Below are 25,965 nucleotides of genomic sequence, written 5' to 3' on the forward strand. Positions count from 1 at the left end.
AATGCTAAACATGGTAATGTTTATTTCAAAACATAAAGTTGACTCCATATTAATAAATACTTGTAACACTGAATGTAGAAAAACTAATGCGCATGCTCTAAGAAGACAGCTTACAAAAGAATTAGAGAAAAGGTAATATTTTGCCCCTAGGCCACTGAGAAAACAATCTGGGAGTAGGAATAGCTTCAAGGATATTATGTGCAATTGGGGTAAGGAAAGAGAGAAGGTGACAAAATCAGGAAGAATTTTCTGCTCTCCTTTACTCACTGGAGCCTGAAAGTCAGAAATCTGAAATTGGAAAATGTACCTTGACAGGCATACCTGAGGTTTTTCTCAATTTGGGGTTAGAATCACTAGTTGGTGGCGAGGGTCAGAAGTTGAAAACAGGCACCCAATTTGAATCTAGCTCAGCTCACTCTGATTGGTAATGGGTTCACAGGGCCCTGCAGAGGCCAAACAGGAACAGCTAGCTACAGCTTGTGCCTAGAGCTCAAGGACAACCAGAGTAACATTGACTGGGGAACTGAAGGCGCTGCAGTGTGGACAGCCACCTCCGTGAGTTCCGTCTAGACCTAAGACATCTCAGTGCTTTGTCTAAGCCCATCAACCAGTCTGCCAGCCTTCAGCTCAGCCCCTGCATCCTCTGGAACTGGGGGCTATACCTCAGCCCGCCAGCCCCCTGGGCCCTTCACCCATGGAGGGAACCCATCTGACCACTTTTTCCTGCAAACATTCAATCGAAACAGAAGCTCAAAGATTTGGAGTTCCCCCTCCTAATTATAATCAATGGTAGAGAAATGCTCCGGAAAGGGGCAAAGATACACGCATCTCAGATCAGCCCCAAAGGGGAGTGAAAAATGCCTGCTATGGGTAGCTTCAGGGCACGGAGAAGACCCTCGGCTACACCTGGCTTCCTTGGGTCATTTTCCCAGAAGATAGAACTTTCCAGGCTGTAGTAAGTGATGGAAGGCTTCAATCCAAAAACTGCCACTGGGGCACTCGCTTTCAGGAAGTTTCTGGTCAGAGTGAGGAAGGAAGAAGAAAGCTCTCCTTCATGATACATGATCTAATGGCCAAGAGCAAGAGAAGGTGGCAAATGAGAGCAAGAGGTTTACACCTACCCCCCTTAGTACAGACTGGGAACAGATTTAAAGGGAAGAATGCGTTGGGCTCCGAAGGCCAAGACGGAGCCCAGCAGTGATACCTACTACTTACTGGGTGACTAGAGACATTTTCACTTCCACGGGTATTAGAATCACAGGGCTTTGGGTTCTGAAGCTCAGGCCTGGAGAGATTAAGCAGAGAAGCCAGGCCACACAGCTCGTTACTTCGGCTGGGGGCGAAACAGAGAGGCTTCAGTGAGCAGTGTGGTCGGTGCAGGTGAACAGGACGCAGTGTGTGGTTAGTTGCATTCAGAACCTCTGCAGACGAAAACTTCCCAACCCTGGGCCCTTTCCCATTGACGTGTCACCAGAAGTGGACAGGTCCTGGACCGAGCTTCTCCGTGGGGTTCCCTTCGGAGAGTGACGACAAGCAGCAGAAATGTTTTTACTTCCCAGTCCGGGAGGCCACCTGGATGGCTTTGATCCACTCAGTGCGCTCCTTGGGGGTGGCCGCTTGCAAAAAATAGTGAACTTCGTCCGCGGTGATGATCTCAAAGAGGTTCTCTTCTTCACTCTTCCTGACTGCTGAAAAAGAAAGTGAATGACAGCGCATGTGCTCCGGAAAGGTCGCCCGATTCACCCTCCTTTTGCAAGGAGTGTAATTTTAAGTTTTTTAGTGTTCTAAGAAAATTGAATATGTGGTTTTCAAACTTACCATCATTGTATGATCATATATATTTATTGTATAATTATATATATAGTATTTATATCGATAGGTACATATATGATTCTGTGCATGTGTTTGAGTGTGTATGCTTAAGAAATAAGCAAAATACTCAGGCACAAACGTTTTCTTTTATAGTTTACAAACAAACTAGATTTCTCACTTTTGCACACCAATTGTGTCTAATGAGTACCTCTAATAGTGCCTACTGAGTACTTTTCCTCTGCTCATAATATGAACCAAGAGCTGGCTCTAATATATTAAAATGAAAAACAAAACCAAAAACCCAAACCCACTTCCATTACCACCACTATAGCCTGGACTTGTTTTTGCACAGGCTAAGTTACAGTCTCTGCCGAAAGAGCAAAAAATAGTAAACTGGCCAATAGTGAGACTTAAAACATTGACATCAAATAAAAAATCATCATTCTATGAGGACAGGAGGGTGAGCAGATCAAGGAGTAGTAAAAACCTAGTTTTTGCAGCTGTAGTTTTTCCCCCATCAGCCTCTATAATCCATAAACTCAAAACGACATGGCAAATCCAGGGCTGGGCTGTCTAAACCACCTCTCCCCTGGGAGCCCTCATTCCGGCACCTGTGACGTTGGCATACATCTGTATGGTCATTCCATGCAACATATCATCGACTTGTGACCTGGGACACAGAGGTCACTGGTGTGACCCCTCATTCCAGAGAAGGAGCTAAGGCCCAAATTCATTAGGTGATTCACCCAAGACTAGCACAGACGTTAACTATCAGCCAGGTGCATTTTCCACTCACTGCACAAATGTTCCATTGGCTGTGGAAGATTTCCTGGTCTGGATATGACAAAGGTCCCCTTTAAGGAAAGTCATGGCTCAATGACAGGCCTCAGAAGCAAACAAATCTCTCCATTTAAGCCAGTTCCGAGGGGAAGGTTTTCTCCTCAGCATTGCTCCAGGATTTACTCGAGGCATCTAGAAAGCCACTCCTCCTCTCCAAAGCCCAAAGAACCAGGGCAGCATCTGGGAGAAAATAACTCTTGGCATCTCCCAGATGTTGAGGCAGAAATTCATTCCTGCTTCGGCTGATTGATTAAGTGACCGATAGCTGTTGGCTCTGGACGCCCAGGTGTGGGAAGGAAGCCTGAGCAGACACACCTCTCTCGAACAAAAATTCATTCTTACCATCTGAGCTGCTCTCCACGGAAGTCACCACACAGCCTCTCAAGTGAATTGCTCCCAGAGGATCTTCCCCCTGGAGAAGAGAGGAGTCCTTAATGATGTTCCCAATAGATGAATATACCTTATCCCGTTGGCGCAAAAGCCCCCATGAACTCTCTCTGCTATGGAGTAGGGCACCCAAATGGGTAAGAGCAGAAGGAGACTGAAGAAAACCCCTTCCAGAGCGTCCACCCCCCACTTTACTCGGGGAGGCCGGACAAGGAGACACACGTCAATCTGGGCTCCCGTTATGGAGCAGAGTGCTAGGGCAGGGGGAAACACTGCCTCACCACACCCCATGAGAGAACCGCTGCATGTTTCCAGAGCTCTTTGGCCCCCCTGCTACTGACACAGGACCATGACCCTCACAGGAAGGAATCAAAGAGCCCAGTGCTGCAAGCGGAGGCTAAGCACTCAGCCGGGACAGAGCTATCTGCACACTGCAGGGTTGGCTCTTTTTATTAAAGAAAAAGCCCCTTCTGAATAGCCACAGCCCACATGGCTGGACTTCCCCGATGCTCTCATCTGAACTGGCCCAGAGGACGGATTATCACTTCTTTGTGTGATTTTTAAGATATTAAGCCAAGAACAATGAATCGGACGGGTTGAATTGCTCTGAAACTATCAGATCGGGACAAACAAACAAACAAACAAAAACTATGTTGAGTTGACCAAGTAAATGACAATAGAGTGATATTTTCTTTCAGCCCTGAGCTTATGCTGGTCTCAAGGCCTAAGACTTCACATCTTCACAGTGAGAGGAGAGAGGAAGAGGGACTGGAGGGCAGGAAGAAAAGGAGTGGGGGTGGGGGTGAAGAGAAAACGGGGAGAGAAACCAGGCGGAAAGGAGAACAGGAGGCCCAGAGAGCAGATACAGTGGAGGCTCTGAGCGCGATGGGTTTGGGGGCCCCAGGCTCTCACCCCAGCGGGGTCGTAGTAGTGCAGGTACGCAGGGTCTTCTCTCAGAACGAACTTCCTCACTTTCCAGTTTTTCCTCCTGTGCCCCTGTATCCAGGATCAACATAAGAAGAGGAATGGTGAGTTCTTGGCATCACTCTGTATACACAGTATCTACCTAATGAGTCTTTGTTGAATTGAAAAAAGAAGAAGAAAATAAACTATTATCTCCAGGAGAACCAGGACCCAACCCAGGTCTTTGTCAGGGAGACAGCACTAGGGCCAGTGAACAATTTGGATGTTACGATATTGGATTAATTATTTCTTTCTGTTTTTAAAGATTTTATTTCTTTATGAGAGAGAGAGAGAGCACAGGCAGGAGGAGGAGCGGAAGGACAGGGACAAGCAGACTCCATGCTGAGCACAGAGCCCAACTTGGGGCTCACCACGCGGTTGAATCCCAGACTCAAAGGTCGTGACTTGAGCGGAAACCAAGAGTCAGGCGCTTAACTGACTAAACCACCCAGGTGCCCCATGGATTACTTATTTCCAAGATTGTCTTCCAGCTCTACTATTATACAAGATGGTACTATATACAAGGCACATACATTGTATGTTATTGAGTAACATGGGGATATAAAGAGATTAACACATAGCCCTAGTCTTCAAAGAGTTTATAACCTATGTGGAAATATAAAATAGTAAATGTCCAAATCAAGTAATTATTATGGATGATGGATTTCAAGGGAATTATATGTGGGATATGCAATTGTGGGTTTGGGATGTCAAAGAGAGACTCATAAAGATCTGAACTTACCCACAGACGATACACAGGAGTCAGATGGGTGAGAAAGAGGTGGATAGGAAGACTTGACAACAAAAAAGAGCAGTGGGAACATACCAGCCATATGCAGACATTGGTGACTAAGACCAGTCTGGCTAGAACACAGCGTTCATGAGCAACAGCAGAGGAAAATTTGGGAGAGTGGAAAGAGACTTAAAATACAAGGTGAGGGTCGTTGCTGATAGCTTCTGAGTCAGAGGGAAAAAAATCACAATCATGTTTTAGGAAGATGAATGTGGTGACCATATATAGGATGGACTGATGAGCCAGGGGAAAGAAAATAAGGTAAAAAGGAGGTCGTTAGGGCATAATTTCAACAATCCACACATAGAATTACTAGGAACTAATATCAGGTAGCAGCAATGGAAATGGGAAGGAATTGGCACTGTGTCAGACACGATGAAAGAGAATAGGACCTGGGCTTTCGCAACATAATGATGTCATTCAGACTGTGAGGTTGGAAGGCAGGATTTGAGTCTTGTTTACCTTTGTTCCTCCAATCCCCAGTCCTGTGCCTGGTATAGAGAATCTCACCCCAGAAACTGCTTTATATCTGTTTGTGATTGCCTTGAATTACCCAGTTTTTTCAATTAGCTTGTAAGAATTTTTTAAAATGTCATGGTAAATGACATTTCCCATGGAAAGTTCAAATCACTAAATTATCTCCAGTAACAAATATATACATATACATATATATATATATATATATATATATAAAACATTAGAAGATATATAGTTCCATCTTGCCAATACAAATCATAGTATTTGTTAATTCTAAAGCACCAAATATTGACAGGCACATATATAAATTTTCCAATATTTTTCATTGTGCTCATGTAGAAAACAGTGAAACATTTATGGTTTTAGCAAACAGTGCCTTCTTTATAATGTCAAGTTAAAGGAATTTAAAGAGAGCTTTCAAGGATGGGTCTAAGTTATTTGGCCAAGCATTTGGTCAAGGAGCTCATCTCCAAAGAGGCTTTTACTTGCCTGAAAGATGAAAGCCAGGAACCCTATAGAGTCATAAGAGAGAACAGAGAATATTTCTATCTGGATATCATATCTAAAATACCTTTTGCAAAGCATCAATTTCTAAATTCTTTTTATGAATTCTTGCTCTTTGCCTTAGCTAATGTTGCCCACTAGTTGAGAATACTCAAGTTTCTGCCCTACGCCATTTCCTCCTGACCTGGGGACACACATTGCAGGACCTCTCATGCAACCACTGGGTGAATAACAAGTTCTTATGAACTGTGGAAGAGGAAGGTAAGAGGAGGATGTGAAATCAGCCAACACTAGCCAGCTACCTATTGCCTTTAAGCCCTCACTGACATTAGAATGTGATGCGTTGAGAAGTTTAGTGTTCTTAAGTGGGTGTCTGGCCATCCTTCATTTAATGAGTATTCCCTGGGGGATTTTAAGGAATGCATGCGTGCTGGGAATTGTTGCCTATCTGCCAGTTACTTATATTCAATTTCATCTGATCTACAAAGTTTTATTATCTATTGTAGACTAAGGATGCTGAACTGTGCAACAGATATGAGAAAAACACATATAATACATTGTCCCTCCTCATCAAAAAGCTTACACATGGTAGAGAAATTAGATATTTTATTTATTGTCACAACAGAATGAATTATATTAAAGGAATTATCTTGAATATAATTCACAATCATTCATCCTCAAACTTGCTGCATCCCCAAGTAGAATTATTTCTCTGGGATGGGAGAAGTGGGAAGAATGGGGGAGGACTGATCTCCAGGTGGACACAGCTACTTCCTGCCTGTGAGGTGTGGGACACAGGTATCCTTTTTCATGATAAGCCTCTACTCACATTAACCCTGGCTAAATGCCAGCAGCTGATGTAGAGTGGTTTAGCTTTGTGACACTTGAAGAAATTTTTGCTAATTCCCTCGGGTGATTCTGATATGAACCTGGTTATAAACAACTAAGTTAAGAGGTTGGAAACATTAAAGGGAAGCCATCAATCAAAATAGGAGAAGTTTCTCTTCCCTCTTCCCTCCCGCAAAAATTGGAGGAAAGAATATTGTAAGTGAACAACGTTCCTAAGTACACATAGATTTCTGTTTTCTTTATGTTAAAAGGAGGCTAAGAGGGATGACTATTTAAATAGTGGTATTTTGACAACAGGAGAAATTCGCTTTTAAGAAAAAGGCCAGGGGCGCCTGGGTGGCTCCGTCGGTTAAGCCTCTGCCTTCAGCTCAGGTCATGATCTCAGGATCCTGGGATCAAGCCCCACATTGGGTTCTCTGCTGGGGAGGGAGTCTGCTTCCCCCCGCCTCTCTCTGCCTGCCTCTCTGCCTACTTGTGATTTCTCTCTCTCTCTCTGTCAAATAAATAAACAAAATCTTAGGAATAAGAAGAAAAAGAAAAAGGCCAGCTCTGTTTTTCTCAGCCTTGGCCACACATCAGAATCACTTGCAGAGCTGTAAAATTCAGAGACTGATTTAATTGGCATGGGGTGCAATTTTAACAGATCCTTAGAGGATCTGTTAGATCAGAGAACCACTTATTTGCCTTAGCTAATGTTGATGACATCATAACCTAATAATGATAACCTCAGCCAATTTTTTTGACCATCCAGGACACCCAGTGGGAATGCTTTGCCCAGACATGACTTCAGTCCAGCCCAGACTTTGTCTCCCCTTTTCAACCTTCATGTTTAGTTTTTTCAGGGCTCCACTCTAAACTAACACTTGTCAGATCAACTAAGTCAATAAAAGTCACAACTGATAACAAGATAGAATTAGACAGAATCAACAACATAAAGAAGTAATGAAATTCCTTCCCAAGTTCCTCTTGTCTGAACATCCACCTTCCAGCCCCTATAATCAAAGAGCCGGGAACACGGGAACATTGGGCAGAACCAGAGCAAGCTGGCAATGGACAAAACAGACAACTGCCAGAACCTTCCCTATCAAAGATTAGCCCCGCTCCTATACTTGGCTTTAATCTGGTTGGTGATCGCTCTGTCATAAAAGTTGTTAGAATCATCTGTGAATTAATTCTTTCTACCTCTTTGCTGTAGTATCTCTTAGGAGCCTGTTTTCTCAAAACCTGATGTTAAGGTCAGTTTTTCACATGAATGCCCCACTTTCCCCAGTGAAACTCAAAATCTGTGTGTATATCTCATCTCAGCTAGTCCAAAGTTCTTTTTAAATATGACTATAGGCTCAGCTTTGGTTCCTTCCTCTTCACCCTGCAAGTTGGAGCCCTTTTATGAGGTAAGCTAAATCTCAGTCCCATCCTTTATACACTAAGCAGTGCCTTGAAGACAGCTCACCACACAGCTGGGAAGGTAAAACCCTGGCTTTAGAATGCAGCTTTGGTTTCTATGATACCATATGCTACTATCAGTTTTCTTACCCTGAATATTCCCACGTCTTCCTGCTGCTTTCTCCTCTACCAGGTGCCAGCCCTGGCTTCCCCACCTAGCCCCAGCCCTTGCATTCTCTTACCTTTTGACATCCTGTGCCTTAGCCTCTGGTAAACAGCTAGAACTCTTCAGTCCACCCTGGCCACTGCCTCCCAGACTGATAGTGGCCCGTGCCTGTGGAGACCTGTCCTCTAACCCCATGTCCTACCCACAGTCTGGAATATGACTTTCAGTCGTACATGATCCTCTCCTGAGTGTGGCTTGCTCCTGTTTCCAGGTCACTTTGCAAAAAAGAGGGATAGGCTTTTCCTGTCCCCTAAAGGGGAAGTACTTTTCCCATGAAACCTCTGTGTCCTCTGGATGGCTCCTTTTCACCAATGGATTTCTCCCAGCTCATGAAAAGGTCAGTATTTTTCTTGAAGCATCTCTTTTTCCCCATGGTATTGATAAAAGAAGAATTTCCAGATTTCAAGGTGTATCTTGTACTCTACCTGCCCCAGTCCTCCTGTCCTAATACCACTTTGATCATCTCCTTGGCTTTTTTTGTCTTTCCCTCTGCGGGGTTCATTCTCTCATTGAGTATTGGACAAACAGAACAAATACCATTTGGTAACACAGAAGTTAAAAGAACCTGGTAAGGGGAAAAAGACAAGAAAGGGATAGTGGGAGCCACTCACCTGCTTCAGTAAACATCCCTGCTTGATAATGACCCCTCTGAATTCTTCTTTCAGAATCACATCATCATCACTGGAATTCTCTTCACAGAAGAACCCACTGTCTGGCTGTTGGGAAACCAGACAGCAAGTCTGTTTACTGGTCTAAGGCAGATGGCTACTTGTACCTTTTCCTTTCTCTCTCTCCCCTCCAGCCCCTGGAGTAGGCTCCTTTTCTCCTTCCTACTGTGGTTCATACCCCAACCTAAACTTTAAAGGTCTTCCTTGGTGAGCACATCTCCCTCCCCTTTTCTTATCTCTAGCTGCTTGTTTCCTGTTGCTAGATGTTCTCCCTCATCTCCACTCAAGTGTCACCTTGTCAATATCCTTTCATTTTCTTGGGTTCCCCAACCCATACTCTAAATCTCTCTCAGCACATTTCTTTCTTGCTCAAAGCCTTCTTTCTCTTGGCCCCTCAAGGCCACGTCCTTGAAAGCAGAGTTGGCTCATTTATAAGACACCACATGACACAATTTCCATTAGGAGCTTTACTACTTAGCGCCTTCTACTTTGAGAAGGCCAAGAGTATGATGAGTCCATTCAGCCTCATGTTCTAAGGTCAAGAGGGAACTGGGACTCGCTCAACTATACGTAAGTAATGAATCATACAGAGGAAGAAGAGCCCACTCTGGGGGGTATTTTTAGAATCCCACATTTAAATGGCTATAAAAACCAGATTGAAGGTCTGGGAAAAAAAAAAAAAAAACAGAAACTGACAGTGGAACTTCCCCCAAAGTGAAATGAAACTTTCTCGGAGATATTCACTTCATTTTTGTAAGAAGGTGGTTCTCTTAAGTAGCTTCCTAACTTTTGCACTCAGACCCCAAATTGGAACAAAACTGCCAAAATCCCCCTAGAAACCCACGGTTCCTGGCTTTCTCATATGGTGCAAGATTAGGTCCTTTGTGCAATGTAGTGTTTCCCAATGTGGGGTAAGCATACATGCGAGATAAACAAGATGACTCGGGGAGAGGACAGGGATGAACACATTCTGTGTTAGTAGTGTATTATAACACACATTCGGGAAAATACAACTAGTACATTGTGATTTTATAGAGCTCCCTCTAGAAAGGAAGCTCCCTGAGGGCCACAATTTTGGCCCTTTTTTTTTTTTTTTTCCCACTGTTGCAACTTTGTCCAGGAGAGGGCCTGGACTGTACTAGGGCCCAATAAGTTTTTATAAATGAATTACTGCTTAGAATAAGAATATAGTTTTTAAAGTCAATTAAAAAAAAAAAACTATTCAAGTAGGGGCGCCTGGGTGGCTCAGTGGGTTAAGCCTCTGTCTTTAGCTTAGGTCATAACCTCAGAGTCCTAGAATGGAGCCCCACATCGGGCTCTCAGCTCAGGGGGGAGCCTGCTTCCCACTCTCTCTCTGCCTGCCTCTCTGCCTACTTGTGATCTCTGTCTGTCAAATAAATAAATAAAATCTTTTTTAAAAACTAAAAAAAAAAAAAAAAACTATTCAAGTAAACAACATTTTTCTCTAACCTGATTCACTGGATATAGCAGGCACTGCGGAGGAAGACAAGTCAGAGACACCTCACTACTCTCCATAGGGCTGGGTCCTGTGCTTAGCCCATTCCAATATAAATTAAAATCAACATAGAATCTGCTCGGAGCAGCCCCCACTACAGGACGAGTGAATGGGTAGCATTTCTCACTTACAAAGTAGTAGAAGGCATCGGCGTTGTCCAGGAAAGGGTTTTCAGCGATGCCGTCGGCTGCATTCTTGGACAGTTCTCCCGCGGGCTGCAGGTACCCTTCGCCCAGCAGCGAGGAGGCAATCATGAGGCCTTCCTGGCGATTCCGAACAGAGTTATTGGACACCAGCCAGTCGATGACACAGTTCCCTGGATGGGATCATCAGAAGGAGGTCAGTGCTCCTTACCATAGTACCAAAGAACAAGCCACTGACAGTCACCCCTGAAAATTTTCCAGAGGCCCCCGGGGTCTGACTTGTCCCGTGTTCCCTGTTATTCCAAGAAGGAAAAATGAGATCAGTGGGATAAATATTTGGAAACAAAAGGCACCTCATAGAAGGTTTTTAAAAGCATTGACATACTCCTTCAGGAGCAATGCATCCATCAAAGAAATAGGTCTTAACTAATTCCCTCGTTTACTCCATTAATGAACAGACACTTATTGAGCGTCTACTAGGTGCAAAGCACAGTGATGGAACTGGGGACGCTCCCTCGGATGATCTGAAAGGAAGAGATGGGATATACTTAAGGATTGTAACAAGCCATCTGCCATGGGTCAGTGCAGTGCCATGGAGCTACAGGGTCAAATATGCAAGGTGTGGAAAGGAGTGGTAGGGTAGGGGGGCTGGTGTGCACAGCTGGGAAAAGATTCATAGAGGAAGTAGCACAGGGCTCAGGCTTAAAATATGAGTAAATGTTTGCCAAGCACACGAAACAGGGAACCAGCACAGGCTGAGGGAGCAGCAGCGTGCGAACAGAACCACACAGGCATGAAGCAGTCCCTTTTGGGGGGTGGAGGGAAGAGCTGGTGAAAAGAAGGGAAAACAAGAGAGAGGAAGGCACGAGGTGAGTGGGAGCGCTTTGATGGCGTATTAAGAAATTCGGCGATGAAGAACCATTGACAAGTTTTTAGCAGAAGAGAACATGAGCAGACACGCATGGTCCTAAATTAAAATTTGATCACGTCACTTGCAGGGTCTAGTAGTGACCTTGAAAAGGCATCTCACCAAACTTCTGCCTCAAGCAAGGATTGCAAAGGATAAAAGGACATTGACCCAGCAATTGGATTATTGGCAGGCTACAGTGAAGCTTTATATTAAAAATGGCATATTCTAGGGGCACCTGGGTGGCTCAGTGGGTTGGGCCTCTGCCTTTGGCTCGGATCATGATCTCAGGGTCCTGGGATCGAGCCCTGCGTCAGGCTCTCTGCTCGGCAGGAGGCCTGCTTCCCCTGTCTCTGCCTGCCTTTCTGCCTACTTGTGATCTCTCTGTCAAATGAATAGATAAAATCTTAAAAAAAAAATTAAAATGGCATATTCTGTACAAATGTAGCCAACCAGGGAGTGAAGGTAACTGGCAACAAAGTTCTGGGTCATCAAAACAAGTGTAATAGGATATACTATCTTTGAAACAGGATTTGGTTAGTGAGCCTTCCATATATGAAAGGTATTTTACCCACTTTTCCTTTGTTGAAGGATAAACTAATAAATACTGCCTTTCTGCTTTTAATCCTCATAGTGACCCTATGAAAGAGTTAAGGCAGTAGATATAGACCCCACTTAAGAATGAGGAAATTAAGGCCTAGGTTACCATAGGCCTGAGTTATACCAGTAATGGCCCTTTACTCAACTGTTCTAACCCTAGAGTTCATATTTGCTCAGTCAGGCATGCTGAAACTTGGAAAGAAAATTTCCATCTCCCTATCACCCAACATTCAAGATCTTCCTTATTTGTCAGCAGTGCCTGAGTCCCAGTCTCTGGTTTCTCCACTGAAACCACCAGGCTCCCACATGAAAACTTGACTCCACAGAAATTTCTAGAACCTACCCCGAACTTTGGTGGACAGGACTTCAGAAGTTCTAGTCCTATAGTCTGGGACTCAGTAACACATTACACAGGGAATAAGTATGGCCTGGACCTTGTGCCCAGAACCTCTATTTCAGAACCTCTTCCTTATCCCCTTCCTCTGCTAGAGGATCTTAGTGACATCACTCCTGCTCCAGTTAGGGCCCTGCCTTGCTCTTGTCAGTTTCCCTTACCACTGTCCACAACTTGGTATCTTGATCCCAAATTTCAGCCCTGACTTTTCTGGTGCTATTAGGGTGTAACCTTAACTCTCTGAGACTGATTTCCATGGGATACATTACCCTCCTGCAGATCACACCTCCACCTTCCTGACTTGGACCTGAGCCATTTTCATGAATTATCTGTTGATTGCACATCCCCTCAGATTCTACGTCTATTCTATCTCCTCAGAGTTTTCCTCTCTTGATCTCTTCTGTCATAAGTAAGGCATGCCCAGCTTCTAACAACCTGGTCCCAAACTGCAGGTCCCATTTAGCTCCCTAGTGAACCATGAGCTCTACCAACCTGGTCATTTTCTTCTTCTGGATGCATATTCTGGATATCTCCGCCCCATAACTTTGTCCTCACCATATGAAATGTGACCATCTCTTTGTGTAAAATTTAGGCTCATACTTCTGTTCATCCCAACAAACCCCTGAGTTCTTTTTCTTTTCTGAACTCAGAATTGTCTGTGCAGACATGTGACCTCTTAACATCATATAATATTTAGTGTGACCAGGCACTGTCCTAAACTCATTATGTGTTTAGCAGACCTATAAAGTAGATGCACTATGATTACTCCCATTTTATAGACAAGGGAAGGGAAGCCCAGGGAGTCTAAGTTATTGGTCTAAGGTTTTACAGCAAGTGAGTGGCTGAGCCAGGATTTGAACTAAGGCAGTCTGTCTCCAAAGAACATGTTTTAATGTCTATGCCATCTACCTAAGTATCTAAACTCTTGCCACTTAGTACCTGACCCTGCGTAGCCTCAGGCATCTCTAGTATTGCCACTTAACTATTACACCGTGTGCCTTGATTCCTGTTTATTATCTTGTTCAATTCAGTGTCTATTTCAACATAATGTCATTTATTTGGGGTGTGGAGACGAGACAGAGATTAGCTTGAACTCAAAAACTTTAGCTTGAACAACAGAGTTCTTTCCCACCTCTCTTTTGGTTTCCACCCTGAGGAAGTTCAAGTCACATGTTCATCTATCTGTGTTCTATGATCCCACTCACCCACCAGGCTTCACGCCCACTCCCACACACGAGGTTGAGTGAGAACTACATATTGTCTTCTCCGGGTACGCCGTTTCAGACTTGCAAGGCCTTTTACCTGTGAAGCAGTGATTAAAAATCTTCTTGTCCTTCTCTAGATTCAGTTCTTTTATTCCTTTCTCTGTATCTTTCATGGACAGGTACAAGGCACTGTGCAGAGATAAAAAACAGACAGGTGAGTGAGGAGCCTTTCAGAGTGGTGAGTCCTCTCTGGGGGTCGCCATCTTGGAGAGGCTGGCCGTGACCACAGGCTTCCCCCAACCTCAGGTGGTTCCTGAGCCTAGTCTCTCCAATGGTGGATCATAAGCAAGGGGTTGGGTTCATATTTGGGTGACTCCGTGACTTACAACATTGAGCAAAATACACAGCAAGATATTTTAAGTCTCTTACATTCATTAAGCTCTTTGGTGATTTAATTCCTAGTCCCGAGGTAGAGAATTATCCCAGTGAGGTGCCAAGATGAGAGGTTCTCAGGGCCAATTATCCATACACATTCTAGGTGTTTGATTGCCCTCAGTCCTCATGTCTCAGTTCTTTCAGTGTCTTTTAAGAGACCATCTGTTGTTGATAATTGTCTCTAGGAAAGTGAATGTTTTGACTAAGCTTTTTTCTTATTCTAAAAATTATGAGAGATGGCAAGTTCTCATTTTTGTACTTGAAGTAATAAATTAAAGATGGCCTTATCAGAGAAATTGCAGACCACAAAATAGAAGGCCACTTTCAGGGATCCTGTAGGTCCAAGGAGCACAGGCATCATTCCCACTTAGCACTGACAGCTGTGGCCAGAAACATGGTCATCTGGTCACCTGACAACACCTCCCAGCAGCTACAGCTGGACAGAGCACTGCCTCTTGGGTCTTTACCAAAAAGCTTTCTTGATGAGGGGAAGCGCTTATTGTCCCCTAGCTCAAAGCACAAACTTTATTAAATCCCTATGATATATTTTATATGTTTAAATCCCTATGATATGTCTTATGATTAAGACCTGTGCTGGACTTGCAGAAGGAGTTTCTTCACTCCCATCCCAGAACCCCTCCCCATTTTGTAAACAGAGTCCTTGTTGGACATGTTAATTGTTGGACATGTTAACATGGAATTCCTCCAGGCAGGGCTCCCGTTTCAGGATATGTTCAACATAAAAGCAAAACTAGCAAGGAGTGAAGAGACTCTGGGGAAACAGGCTCATATGGTAGGAGATGTAAAACATGCAGGAAGGAAGAAACCCTCTTCCTAACCCCTGGCAGGCGCTGAATTTACCTGTGAGTCTCTGAAAACCTTTAGGCTACACTACTTAAATTGCAACTACCACTTGCAATTCCAAATCAGCCAACATATAAGACCATTAAACCAAGTCAGGACATCACAGGCTTCTGCCCAGAATGGGTGTTTGCCTTGACTGGCTCTTGTTGGCTGCGTAAGTGCATGAACTTGAACTTGAAACCTTACCTGCTTTGACACATAGCCCCTGCCTTTTCCTACCTATCTAGAAATCCTGAACTTTACTTTCAAGACTAAGCTATTATGGCCACTTCATAAATACAATTATGCATTCTCTCTCTCTCTCTCTCTCACTCCCCGTCTGCCAAGGTTACCCAAAATGAGGGAGTTCATACTCCATTAGCCTCCTCTCCTCAACTGCTAGGCCTTGGAGAGGTTACGATCACTGCTTCAGACTGTATCAACTTAGAAGAGTGGTTACAGCCTTCAGAGATGACCAAAGCAAGCCATGCAACAGGATCTGTTGTGAGATTTCCATAATGGGGAGGTGGGGGCATGGGTGTATTGAGGAAGGGGTGGAGGGAAGCAAACACAGAAAATTACCCTAAGTCAACAGTTTCTGGCAATCGAATTGACCTCCTGGTGGATTTCCTTGCAAACTTTTGACCTCCTTCAATGCATTTAATGGCTTTCTTGATGTCCCGAACCCAGGCATCTCTCTCCTCCAGGAAGGCTGCCTGGAAGAAGTGGTCCTGCTGTTTGGTCGTAGTGATCTTAAACACAAACTAAAAATCAAAACACATTCCATTAGGAATGATTCCTTTCAAAGGGCTGAGTCCCCTGTGAAGCACAGCAGTTGAGCCAACCCCATTCTGGAAGTGCTTGGCCAACGGAAACCCAAATGCCCGGGTTGGAGTGTGGGTGGTGGTGAGAGGGACAGAGCCAGGAAGCACCATTCACATGGTAGGCTGTGCATAGGCTTGAAGGTCAGTGTGTGACAGGGTGTCTACCGCGGCTAGTGATGTTGACTCACCATCCTTTTGCCAAAGTCTTGACAAGGGCTAGTCAGTGTGCTTCCTTTCAGGGGAATCATTCCTTTGGGGCTGTTGTCACTTTTCTTCTTATAGAATTCAATTCCATCTTCTAACAGTACAACCCACATAGGTTTCCAGGTGTTGAACACACTTCCCTATAATGACAACAAAAGGAGCTGTGCAACAATGTCTTCTAAGACTGTTCTTTTTTTTTAAATATTTTATTTATTTATTTGACAAAGAGAGATCACAAGTAGGCAGAGAGGCAGGCAGAGTGAGAGGGGAGCTGAGCAGACAGCCTGATGTGGGGCTCAATCCCAGGATGCTGGGATCATGACCTGAGCCGAAGGCAGAGGCTTTAACCCACTGAGCCACCCAGGTGCCCCTTCTAAAACTATTCTATAGATGGTGTATAACTTGACAAACAGCCTAGCTTTAGACAGTGTGGATGCAGGTGATGCACACCGGTGTGACAAGGCTGGTAGGAAAGCAGCCCTCAGGAGAGAAGGGGACTGTCATTCAGATGGAAATTTTAAAAGAAAAAAATTTTTTAAGATAAAATGTATACACAGTTATAAGCAGGTCTTGAGCTTCCCATGGGCCATTACCAAGGGAATATGGTATGGCTCTCTATTCTCTTTCTTGGACAGTTCAGGCTGGCTTTCTGTGGCTTCTTTTCTGCTCCAACTCTGCCCACTGTGTTCTTTCCATTTAGGGATTGCAAATAGATCTCAAGTGCCAATTCAGACGGAATAGTAGCTGATGTCTGAGGCCAGACTCACTGGAAAAGTGTCATAGTCAAATAGCTATTTTGACCAAGGGCGTGGAAGCCATAAGTGGTGGCATGGTAGCTACAGTTATTCCCGTCCTTTGGCCTAATCAGATTTTATCTGAATACAAACATCAAGAAGAGACTCAGAGATTGGCCTTGTGTATAAGCATGGAGAAGCTGTATGAAAATCACTTGCAAAGTGCCCTATAAAGACAGAGTGAATGAGGAAAATCCTTACTTAGAATGTTTTCAGTTGGGATTAATGCCAACCACACTTATAGCAATAAATTAACCATTCTGACTACATCAAGAAGGTCTCTTTCTTCTCTATATTTTGGGAGGACTTTGGAAAAGGAAGAGGTTCTTTGCTTCTAATCTTTGAACCCACGGTGTCACCTTGTCATGACTACCACAAAACAGGGTTATCATCCAGTTCCCAGCAGATCCTGCTGCTTATCTTAAAATACAAAGAGCTTCTATATAAAGGTCCAGTTGCCCAAAAGGAAGACTATTTATGCAATGAAGATAAATACTTGCGGGACTAATCGTTTTACTTGTCCAAGTGTTTCCTTTGTTTTAGTTACTGAAAAAATAATTTTAAATTAGAACACACTATCTCTTCTCTGCACAGGCAGAAGAACTATTCATATTACCACTGGATTATTTCCCTGTTTAAAAAATAGGCTATGTCGGTGGCGGGGTGGGGGTGGCCTGGGTGGATCAGCCAGGTCATGATCTCCAGGTCCTGGGATCAATCTCCATGTTGGGCTCCCAGCTCAGCGAGGAGTCTGCTTCGCCCTCTGCCTCTGCTTCTCTCCCCTGCTTGTGTTTGCTCTGTCTTAATCTCTCTCAAATGAATAAATTAAAAAAAAATCTTTGTAAAAAGTAGGCAATGTCAGACCCCATGCCAACACATGAAATCACAATACTTCTCTGTTTTACATCTATCTGAGAGAAACTCCTATTCAGAATATAAAGAGCTCCTGCAAATCAGTAAGAAAAACACAATCTATTTTAAATGGGAAAAAACCTGAAAGAGACTTCTTATTAAAGAGGATATCAAAAAAGCCTCTGAAAAGGTATCCAAAATCATTTTTCACCAGGGAAATGCAGATTAAAACCAAATGAGATACCTCTACACACCCACAAAAGTATCTAAAATTAAAAAGATTAAGAAAAGCAAGATTTGGCAAGGATGGTAACTGGAACTCCCATACATGGCTGACAGGAGTGCAAAATGGTCCATCCAGTTTGGAAACTGTGTAGAATGTCCTAATTCTTAGAAGATATATGTTGAAGTACTTAGGTGTGAGGTAGCATGATGTCTGCAACTTATTCTCAAAGACCTCAGCATAAAAATATGAGTGAGTGTGTGTGTGTGGGGGGGGGGGGGTGTCTATTTATAGAGATATAGAGGTAAAGAGAGAGAAAGTAAATGCACCCCTGTGTTAACAATTGATAAATCTAGGCAATGTGCTATTTTTCCTATTTCTCTGTGCATTTGGAATTTTTCGAAGTAATTGGGCAAAATTAATAAATAAATGAACAACCTGTGACACTACTATATATTAAAATTTGGGATGTAATTTTAGAAAAATATGGTACATCTTAATAAAAAAACAAAGTAACTAAAAATAATCAAAGACATATTCACAGAAGTAGGAGTAAGAAGTTGGGCTAGATGACTGCAAAAGTGCCTTTCAAGTCCAGAATTTTATATCCTACCTCAGGCCTAACAAAGACTTATAATGGCCATAGTCGCTCAGAGCTTTTGACCTTGGAACTGAGAGAAACTGGGAGAGGTCAGCCTGCACAGCATTCCTTCATTGACAATTAAAACAAAGCTACTCCAGAGCCATTGGGTTTTCCTAATTCAAGCATAGTAGCCTTAGGGACTGGGTCAGGCAGGGCCCTCAGAGGAGATTGTGTCCTCTGGGATTCAGGCTCCTGCACAGCGAGGAGGCCGAAGTTCCACAAAACAAAAGAAATCTGACCATTTATAAAGTTGAAACTTTTCTTCCAGGCTTGGTAGTGGTGAATTAGGTTAGGGTGGTGAAACTGTGTGGGCCCTCTCTCCTCTCAGCTATTTCTGCAGCTGCTCGCTGGAGTAACCTGACAGCCCTTCTCCCTGGCCACCCCCATATTTACCCCTTCTGTCCCCAAGCTTCTTGGTGCCCATTCAGTAGCACACCTGGGAGTGTGGTCATGGAGCGCCCGTGCCAGAAAGGCATTTAGGATCATCTACCAACGCTCATCATACAGGTAAGAACATGGAGGCCTAGTGAAGTGACTGGGCCTAGTTCATCTGCTCAATCCATGTGGACTGTGATCTGAATCCAGGTCTGATTGTCAATTTTATGCTCTTTCCATTTTCCCTCAGATGCCCTCTTCATTACTGTTCATAACTGTGAGCAATTCCAGAATCTAAATGAAAATGTTTATCATCCTGGGACGGGTATAGTTTTGTGCACAAGAGTCTGACAATACATGACACCAAAGGAAGAAATCTTAAAGGACAAGATATTTGGCCATATAAAAATTATACTTTTATACTTAAAAAAAGGGGTGCCTGGGTGGCTCAGTGGGTTAAAGCCTCTGCGTTCAGCTCAGGTCATGATCCCGGGGTCCTGGGATCGAGCCCCGCATCGGGCTCTCTGCTTAGCAGGGAGCCTGCTTCCTCCTCTCTCTCTCTGCCTGCCTCTTTGCCTACTTGTGATCTCTGTCTGTCAAATAGATAAAATTTTTCAAAAGAATTATAAAATGTATTGGTGAAGATGTGGGGAAAGGGGCATGTAAAAAAATGAAAAAAGGAGCTCTGTGAGTCAGCAGTTTGATGTGGACTGTCAAAAAAATCCAAGTCATTTTAGGCTCTATAAATAGAAGCATAGGATCTAAAGTGATGAAAGTAATATTCTAAGTTTAAATGGAGTGTAACCAGTAGGTGACTGGATCTGGAGCTGAATAGCCCAGGCTCAAATCCCAGCTCTGCTACATTCTAGTCATGTGATCTTGAGCAAGTTTTTAAACCTCAGTTTCTACATCTGGCTAACGGGAATAATGCTACTATCTATTTCTTAGCGTTATTGGGATATTAAACAAAATAGTCCATGTAAATTGCGTAGGGGAATATCTAGAACATAGTAAGCACCCAATAAATACTCCTTATTCCCTGTTATTCTGCGCTCATAAGTGTACCTGGAGAATGATCCTCAGTTCAGGAAATCTCAAAGCTGTTCAAAAGAGGGTGACAAGCTGGCATCTCTCTCTTGGAGAATTATTGGGGGAAGCAGCAAGGTTTGGGCCCAAAAGGGGACAGGCAGAGCAGAAGAGGACTGTCTTCAAAGGTGTGAAACATTATCATAGACTGTTTAGAGGCCTAACAGGTAGAGGTTTCAGGGGAAGAAAAAAAAAAAAAAAACAGTTTGCTGCATAACTTAAGGGAGAAATTTAAATTAGTGAGTTCCCCATCACAAGAGGTATTCCAGCATTCTTGTTAGTGAATTGGTAAAAGAAATATAAGCCACAGATGGGAAAGGTCAATGAAATACTTATTTAAGTATTCAATATGCCTTTCAACCCTCAGGTTCTACACACTATTCCAAAAAAACCTATTGTCTGTTCTGTCCTTGAGTCTTCTATTTACAATGCCCTGCCAAACCTTGGGTGTCACCTAAAAGCCAAAAACAAACACATGTTAAAAACATTTAACACGATCATCTAAAACTGAATCCTCCACTGGAAATGTTTTCTAATACTTTAAAAGTTACTATAATATGGGGCCCTGATTTCTTGGGTCTATTTCTGGCAAATTTCTTTCTTTGAGACACATTCATTCAACACATTATGATAAAACAGCTCCTGTGCTTCAGACCCTGGCTTGGGGGTTGGGGTATAAAATTGACCAAGAGGCTGTCTGTCCCCACCCTAAGTGGGGGGTTGGGGGGGAAGGACCTTGACCAACACACAAAGTGAAGCTTGCTTTGTAGAGCTTCGCTGAAAGAAGCCACCACTCACTGCTGTGGGTTGGGGCAATTTGAATTTGGTGTTGCGAACCCCTCCCAAACCCCTCCCACAGAGTGCAGACACCTCCTTTAACTTCCTTCCCCTTCCCCTCAGACTTCTCTTTTCGTATGTTGCCGCTTCGCTGGAATTCAAGGCAATCCTATTATGAGCCAAACTATGTATCCAACTAAAACAGAACTGTGAGTAAGTATCACCTATCCTTCCAAATGCATGGGATGTGTCATTTTAAGTTGCTGTTGTATTAAAGTCCTGATTTCTGCTGCCTCATCAATTGTATCATCTAGTTTTCCAGTCTGATCTGTGAAATCACTTGTATAACATGTTGATTTTGTACCAGATAAATGGTCCGTTTGTACCTATTTAAATTCTTCCAAGGCAAGGAAACTAATCTGTTCAGGAGCATATTTTTTTACATAAGTAAACCCTCCTAAATTGGACAATTTCTCAATAAAAACATGAGGTGAGCAATAGAAGAATGGCACCAAGTGCTCAACAGAATGATTTCTGGAGTCTCAGGGCTTCACATTCAAATCTCAACTTTGCTTCTTCCAGGCTGTGTGGCCCTAGCCAAGTTATTTAATTTTTCCAAACGCTTTTGTCTCCTCACCTATAAAATGAAAGTAATTAAACACCTACTTCCCATTGTTGCAAAGATTAAATGCAGTACTATATTTAAGGGAGATACATATTTAAGCTAAAGGGTTTAGCACAGAGGCTAGCTTAGAGGAGGTACTCAAAAAATGGTAACCATATAGACAGGTAAGATTTCAGTTTATAGGCAATAGTGTGAAGGTTGTCCTGGGCACCACCCGTCATCACTGCAACAGAGCTCCGGAGAAGAAAATCACTGCAAAATGAGCCCATGAGGGCCACAAGTAACACGGGCATGGCTCATGACCTTGAGGCCGCACTGCTGAGTTGCAGAATAGCTCTGCTACTTAATAGCTGTGTGACCTTGGGCAAGGCCCTTTGCTTCTCTTGTACCTCAGTTTCCTCTTCTGAAAAGTAAGGATAGTACTTGCACCCATTTTGTGGCGTTGTTATAAATATCAAATGTCTTAACATATTCAATGCTTCCATCTGTCTTTGCTGCAGGGTAAGGACCACCTGGGTTAGCTATTACGATGGTGACAAATCAACAAACGCAAATTGCTGGGACTTATTTTGTGGTAGCGTGTCCAGAAGACAAACAAGGTTGCTGTGCGAAAGAATTCCTGGGCTGGGACTCCTGACTCTCCTGTTCTCTCGCACCCTCAGCTTTCTTCCTTCCACCTCAGTTTTCTGCCATCCTTCTCTCTCCGGCCCAAGCACCCCATCCTTCTCTTTCCCACCACCCCAACTCCTGAGCTTTCACCCAGCCTCACAGACCACCCCTAGCCCGAAGTCACTCTTGGGATCTGCCCTGCTGTGCAAAGTGCCTGCTGGTTGTTTGTCCATCTGTCAACAGCAGTTTGCTCCAGAAACCGCTAGGGATGAGGTTGGTTTGGAACATGATTTAGTGGAGTCTAGCTTATTCATTGCATGGAAACTGCTCCTCTCTCTCTCTCTCTCTTTTTAAAGTTATGATTGATTATAAACATACCCGGATTATTAGTATGGTTTCAAGGACATTCAAAAGATGTCTAGATTTATTGGCTGGAATCAACCCCTCATCAGAGAAAAAGGGAGGTTGAGGTTACTAACCCCACTCTTGCCCCCAGTGCAATATGTCCAGGCCCCACTCTAGCTCTGGTAAATTTGTCTAACCTCCCTTTTGCTGGCTTGGGTAAGCCTGCCTTTTAGAATGCTACGTGGATCGATGAGATGGTGAGGTTTGCTGTTAGGAAGCCTGGATTTGAATCTCAGGTCATCCTCTTACTAGCGGTTTAATTGTGGGCAATTCACACAGTCTCTCCAAGCCTCAGTTTTCTCATCTGTAAGATGGGGATAAGGATACTATCACAGAGGATAATTAGGATTGAATGAGATCATGGTCATACAGTCGTTAACTGCTATATGGTCAGCTCAAAGGGTTCTTTTTTTCCCCTTAAAGACCCTGGGGCAAGGAAATCTACGTCTTATTAAGAATGAAAAATTGCAAAGTGACAGAATCATGTATCTTCCCTCCTTCTCTAGCCATCATTTCTATTTAAAGACCTTAGGCAGGAGGAAAAGCAGGAAACCGGAATTGTAGACTGTGTATACTTAATCTTGCACTGAAGAAAAGGAGGAACATTTCATAGTCGATGCCATTGACTGTCAACCCCAAGACTTCTGGCTTGACAAAATCCTTCCACCAGCATTTCTAATATTGTATTTTGCCACCCAAAACATCTTATCTCCAATAAAGTTATTTCACAAAACAAGACAGGGAAAAAGATACTCTTTATCACTACCCAAGTATCTTAAACTGCATAAGAGAAAAAAGTAAATGAAGGGAGATTCATTGCTTGTCATGCTCTAACATCAACAACTATAAACAAAGCATCTAACAGCCTTGCCACAGAAAAATTTCCATGGTCCTTTCTTCACTATTAAGTTGACAACCAACCCAAGCATCAGTACATATATCCCTGTTAGCATCTAGAAAAGGACCCTTATCTACTGAAGTATATGTCAATACTGATATAAATAATCATTGCCACATATATAGCACCTACTGTGTGCTAGGTTCCTGACATATATAGTTTTTAATCCATATATAAGAGGTAACTGGAAGAAGCTTAGTGTCTAAAAACATTACTGGGAAATTCTGCTTCAGGTGTAGTTCCCAACGAAGGGAATATTTCTGAATCAGACATTTCTTCAAAATGATAAATTAGAGAGTCTTAACACATTACAACAAAAACTGTTCAAAAGTTTCCAGAAAAAAATGTAAAAATTACATTATGTTACATTACATTTCATTATAAATTATAGACGTGAGAATTAGGAAGATGGAAATTGTGGAAATATCAATATGAAATTTCACTATGCTTTTTTTCTAGGTACATTTTCTAAATTGGCTTTTATAAGTCATAACCTGAGAGAATTACTCACACTGATTAAAAACTATTAATATAAATCTGTAAATTTGACAAACTTAACTCGTTCATCCCCATTTTCTCGTGGGGCAGCCTCACTTATCTCACTTAGTCTTCTATATTTTTTATCATTTATGGAGTTTAAAATGTGAACACACAAATGAAACAACAGCAATTTTCACAGCAAAATGTTTCCATTCACTTGCTCTTCTCTAGATACTAGCCCAAGCAATCAGGAAAGAAATGCCACCATTAATTATTACTCAACATTTAAAGAGAATGTTGGTATCTATTGCAAAGAATGCGCATACACCTGTGTGTGTGTGTGTGTGTGTGTGTGTATGTGCATCTTTTTCAAAGCATGTTTCAAAATAGCTAATGATGCTATGCTAGCTAAAGAGCAAATGAGCTGTGGGCTCCTTTATTCTCCAGCACCCACTTACAACTCTCGTTGCCACAAATACTTTACAAACCCTAACCCACATTACACTGACTCTAAGAAAATCTTGGTGTATTGGACAGAGATCAGCACCATGAGTCAGAAACCAAAGCCAGTGAGTGGGTTTCTGGTGTCAACTGTCACAGCCATGCGACCTTGGGCAGTCACCCAGTTTCCTGGTCTCAGTTTCTTCTCCTGGAAATGGGAGAATGAGGCCAGGTGGTCTAAAGTCCCTTCTAGCTTTAATTTATTTTTCAAGGTTTATTTGTTTATTTGAGAGAGACAAAGAAAGCACAAGCTGGAGGAGAGGCAGAGGGAGAGGGAGAAGCAGGCTCCCCGCTGAGCAGTGACCCTGACTTGAGACTTGATCCCAGGACCCTGAGATCATGACCAGAGCCAAAGGCAGACACCCAACCAACTGAGCCACCCAGGTGCACTCCCTTTCCAGCTTTAAACCAAAACAGAATCAGGCAACAATATGTGCTGCTTAACCCCCTCATAAGTAGAACATTTTAGGCCAAAATGTTAAGCCAATAGATGACCTAAAATAGTTACATTAGGTGCTCATTCAGTTGAAAAGCTGGGCATCTGAACGAATGTTCTGAATTCAGTTCACTTCTGACAAGCTGAGCTCACATGGCTCATTTTGAGAATATCTGTTCACAGAGGTGTTGCCCACAGGATGCCAACCAGCTCTGTATGTGAATTCACACGATGATATGACCTACACCCAGCATTAGGGGAAAAACAAGCAGTGCTAAGAAAATTCAATTTTTTCATCATACAAGTGAGACTAAGCTTTTTTTGAGTAAGTTTGCATCCCCATTCCCTAATCTTTAAAATTACTTCCTACTACCTTAGCAGTACATTATACAAATTCACTCAGAATGGTGAATGAAGAGATTTGAGCCCAATGTAAGAAAAAGATAAGGTTTTTCATGCATTTTTAGAAGATGACCCAAGAAATAAGATACAGTTACAGTGTCATATCAGCTTCCATTTAATCCTTTTCTTTTTCCTCTCCTCCATAAATAAATAATAAGCGGAGGAATAAGGAATAATCTCATTGAGTAACCTCTACAGCAGAAGAGTGTGAGTCTTCTAGCATAATAAACACACATGGCTAGCGACAAAAACACTCTAAATCATGATTTAGATTTTGCTGAGGTCCCCACCATCCGAATCAGTCCCAGAAGATCAAGCTGTGTTGATGCCTGAGCTGAACTAGATTACCTTTAAGAAACAGAACGCAGTGGAATGTGTGCTGGCTTCCCTCCCAACACTCTACAGGCTGTCGTGCTCTCCTGGGTCACCCCAATAGGTTCAGCATAAAACATTCTTAAAGTGAGTGGGTAGAGAGTCCAACGCTGGGCACCAATCCTCCCCAACCCTATCTTCAGTGATACCCTTGTAGGTGGTACTTCTGCTTACCCTCTTCACAAGGTAGCCCTCTCTGATCCGTTTTGGTTCCATGTCGTTTGGACAATCAGACAGCCAAGTCCTGTTTTGACAGACAAGTTCTGACAGACAAGTTCTGTTAGAAGCCCAGCCTCCTCTGAGAGCTGAGGCAGTTATGGGCCGCTTTTCTAGAGTGAGGCCCCTTTCACAATTTCCCATCTGCTGGCGATCGCATGATCACATCCTCTTCCCCTCACTGGGTGGAAGACAGAATGAGGAACTGCAGACAGAAAAAACCCCATTCTTTACTAAAATGGGAGGCTTACTAAGAAGGCAGATGGGTTGAATATTTACCCCGTGTAAATTTTATTAT

General features: G+C 43.1%; 1 protein-coding gene across 2 annotated transcripts; it reads right to left on the reverse strand.

Annotated features, from left to right (window-relative positions):
• On the reverse strand, positions 1 to 25,715 carry PLEK (pleckstrin). 2 transcript variants are annotated; one of them, XM_032873754.1, is made up of 9 exons: positions 25,626 to 25,715; positions 15,958 to 16,113; positions 15,528 to 15,709; positions 13,765 to 13,856; positions 10,550 to 10,734; positions 8,846 to 8,950; positions 3,952 to 4,035; positions 2,995 to 3,064; positions 1 to 1,685 (listed from the first exon to the last, which is right to left on the reverse strand). In XM_032873754.1, exons 1-9 carry the CDS (start codon positions 25,665 to 25,667, stop codon positions 1,549 to 1,551), a joined length of 1,053 nt encoding a protein of 350 aa, XP_032729645.1. In that variant the 5' UTR covers positions 25,668 to 25,715; the 3' UTR covers positions 1 to 1,548. The 2 variants fall into 2 exon arrangements, with proteins under 2 accessions (XP_032729645.1, XP_032729644.1); XM_032873753.1 differs by having other exon boundaries at positions 1 to 1,688.
• Between the last annotated feature and the right edge of the window lie 250 nt (positions 25,716 to 25,965).

Source organism: Lontra canadensis, unplaced genomic scaffold (assembly GCF_010015895.1).
Source record: "Lontra canadensis isolate GAN:19392208 unplaced genomic scaffold, GSC_riverotter_1.0 scaffold50, whole genome shotgun sequence".
Taxonomy (NCBI): Eukaryota; Metazoa; Chordata; class Mammalia; order Carnivora; family Mustelidae; genus Lontra; species Lontra canadensis.